Raw genomic sequence first — 2548 nt, 5'->3', positions numbered from 1 at the left:
CTGTCGGGGGGCGGCGGCGGCGGCGGGTCCCCCCCCGCCGCCCCCATGTCGGAGGGGCCGCCCTACGGCGAGGGGCAGCTGGCGGGGGACGCGGCCGTGGGGCAGCTGCCCTTCCCCGTTCGCCTCCGCGGCGGCGACGGGCTCCTGGCCGGCGGGCAGGGCAAGCGGCCGCCCAAGCTGGGGCAGATCGGCCGCAGCAAGAGAGGTGGGTGCCGGGGGGCCGGGGCGCACCGGGAGCTGCCCGGGATGCGGGACACGGCCCCAGGGATGCGGCGGGATGCAGCGGGTGTTGGGCATCGTGTGCCGGGGACCTTCCCCGGGGATGCGGGACACCGGGGACTGTCCTCAGGGACGGGGCGTGATGACCGGGCTCCCTGAGGATGTCGGGCATCGCGTCCCGAGTGAACGCGATCCCGAGAATCGCGTTCTCCAGGGATGCAGGGCACTGGGGACAGTCCCCAGGGACAGGGTATGGTGCACCGGGCTCCCTGAGCGATGCTGTGCATCGTATTCCGTGGATCTTCCCCAGGGATGGGACATCGAGCACCTTTCGGGCATGCAGGGCACCGTGAAGCGTCCCCGGGGATGGGGCACGATGCACCAGATCCCTGCAGGATGTCAGGCATCACGTCCCAAGGACTGTCACCAGGGTGTTGGGTAGCCGGGACCTTCCCTGGGGACAGGACGTTGTGCCCAGGGCACTTCATCGGGTATAGGGCAGCAGGGACCTTCCTCGGGGACAGGGGACATTCCGTGGGGACCATCAGCAGGGCGCAAAGGTGAGGGGACCTTCCCTAGGGACGTGTCCTTTGCCAAGTGTCCCCAGAGACAGGGCGCCAGTGCCGAGGCGTGCGATACTGGGGACGCTCCCTGGGGACGGGACACGGTGCCAGGTACCCTGCGGCGTGTCGGGGCCGCGTAGCTTTGCCAGCAGCCACACCAGGGATGTAGGACCCCTCCGACCCCCCCAGGGTGACCTTGGGCTGGGGGAGCACGGCGGCACAAAATTCATCGCGCTTCTGTTTCTTTCTGCTTTCTAGTGGTTATTGAAGATGATAGAATCGACGATGTGCTGCAAAACCTCTCCGAAAAGGCCCCTCCCGGTGTTTAAAGCCTCCCTGGGGACGCTGGGCTGAGGCCCGGGGTGGGGTCGGTTTACAATGGCACAGGTGATCGGCAGAAAATAACCCCCAGCACCGCAGCGACCGCCGAGCGCCGGGAGCGCCGTCCGCGCCCGCCTGCGGTCCCGCGGCCGCGCCGCTCGTCCTGCCCTCCGGAGACGCGCGGAGGGGAGGGCGGCGAGCGAGCCAGAGCCCAGCCGTGAATCCAAAAATGATAATAAATTAAAATATATCTATGTAATCGGGAAAATAGTCACCTGCTTCAAACCCAACCCCCCCCCCGAGGGATGGACGGAGGAGTCAAGCCGCGGCTGTGAATTCCTCGGGATCGCTTTTCTCGGGCTGATGAACCTTGTGCCGCGCTAGATCGGGGGGTAAGAGGAAAGGGGGCAGCGGGAGATGGGGGGAGCGGGGGAAGCAGCCCCTGGAGTCTCCCTCCGGCCAGGGTTGTTCCCAGCGGGCACCTTGTTTACATGATTTAATCTTGCAAAAATGAATCCGTGCACTTGGATGTACCACGCTATCCCCTTCTGTATGAGTTTCTTTTTTTTATGTTGATGTCTTTGGATGTTGGGAAATTATATAAAATAGATATATATATATATATAATTTTAGTCACGTTTTAAGGTTCTCGAGGGGGAAAACCAAAACTTTTATAAAGGAAAGGCCTGAAGGAAGAATTGCTGGTTTATTTTTTAAAGCTTGTACTTCTTGGTTGCTGTGAGCAAAGGGACAGATTTTATATGTATGGGGGGGCGGGGGGGTCGCTCAGCTTTTCTAACTACCATGCAGTCTGTAGTGTGGGTGATCTTGGTTGTTTTTTTTTTTTTTTCCTTATATTGTGGCAGTTTCCTCTCTTTAATAGACTGTATTAAAACATATATATATAAAAGAAATTATTTAATGTAATCACAAGAGTGCCAAACACTTGGAGATGCTGGAGGGCAGCGATTCCCTCCCCGAGACGAGCAGCACTCGGAGCTTTCTGCTCTTTCCAGGGCTCGGTCGATCTCTCGTGGGGTTTTCTCTGACTTCTCTTTTCTAATCTTTCTTTTTAACTATTTTGCATGATGTGCATAAAAACAAAAGGGGAAAAAAAAAAGGGGGGGGGGGGGGACAAAAAGCGCCTCTGGTGCCCGGGCTTGGTTCTTGTTTCTGTTTGCGATTGACTGACAGACCTCAAGGCAGGTTTTTCTTTCCTCCTTTTCTTAAATATTGTGTATGTTGCACTTTTATCCACTACACAGGGCTATTTCTGCAATGTCCGAATAAAAAGGAAAATGAAACAAAATGGAAAAAAAATTATAAATGCAGATCTGCCATGTTTTCCCGTGGGCTGCCAGGGCCAAGCAGCATGAGCATCCATCCCTGTCCCCCCAAATAATCCCAAAATAACTAAGGAAAACCTCCCCACTCTCTAGAACAGA

General features: G+C 56.9%; 1 protein-coding gene across 1 annotated transcript; it reads left to right on the top strand.

Annotated features, from left to right (window-relative positions):
- The first annotated feature begins 6 nt into the window (after positions 1-6).
- CAMK2N1 (calcium/calmodulin dependent protein kinase II inhibitor 1) lies at positions 7-2209 on the top strand. The gene is made up of 2 exons (XM_041463514.1): positions 7-205; positions 1041-2209. Exons 1-2 carry the CDS (start codon positions 46-48, stop codon positions 1109-1111), a joined length of 231 nt encoding a protein of 76 aa, XP_041319448.1. The 5' UTR covers positions 7-45; the 3' UTR covers positions 1112-2209.
- Positions 2210-2548: the final 339 nt, after the last annotated feature.

The sequence above is a fragment of the Pyrgilauda ruficollis genome, unplaced genomic scaffold (assembly GCF_017590135.1).
Source record: "Pyrgilauda ruficollis isolate IOZ18807 unplaced genomic scaffold, ASM1759013v1 scaffold165, whole genome shotgun sequence".
In the NCBI taxonomy this organism is placed as follows: domain Eukaryota; kingdom Metazoa; phylum Chordata; class Aves; order Passeriformes; family Passeridae; genus Pyrgilauda; species Pyrgilauda ruficollis.
Note: the sequence above shows the minus strand (reverse complement) of the source record. Positions and strands in the feature narration are given on the sequence as shown.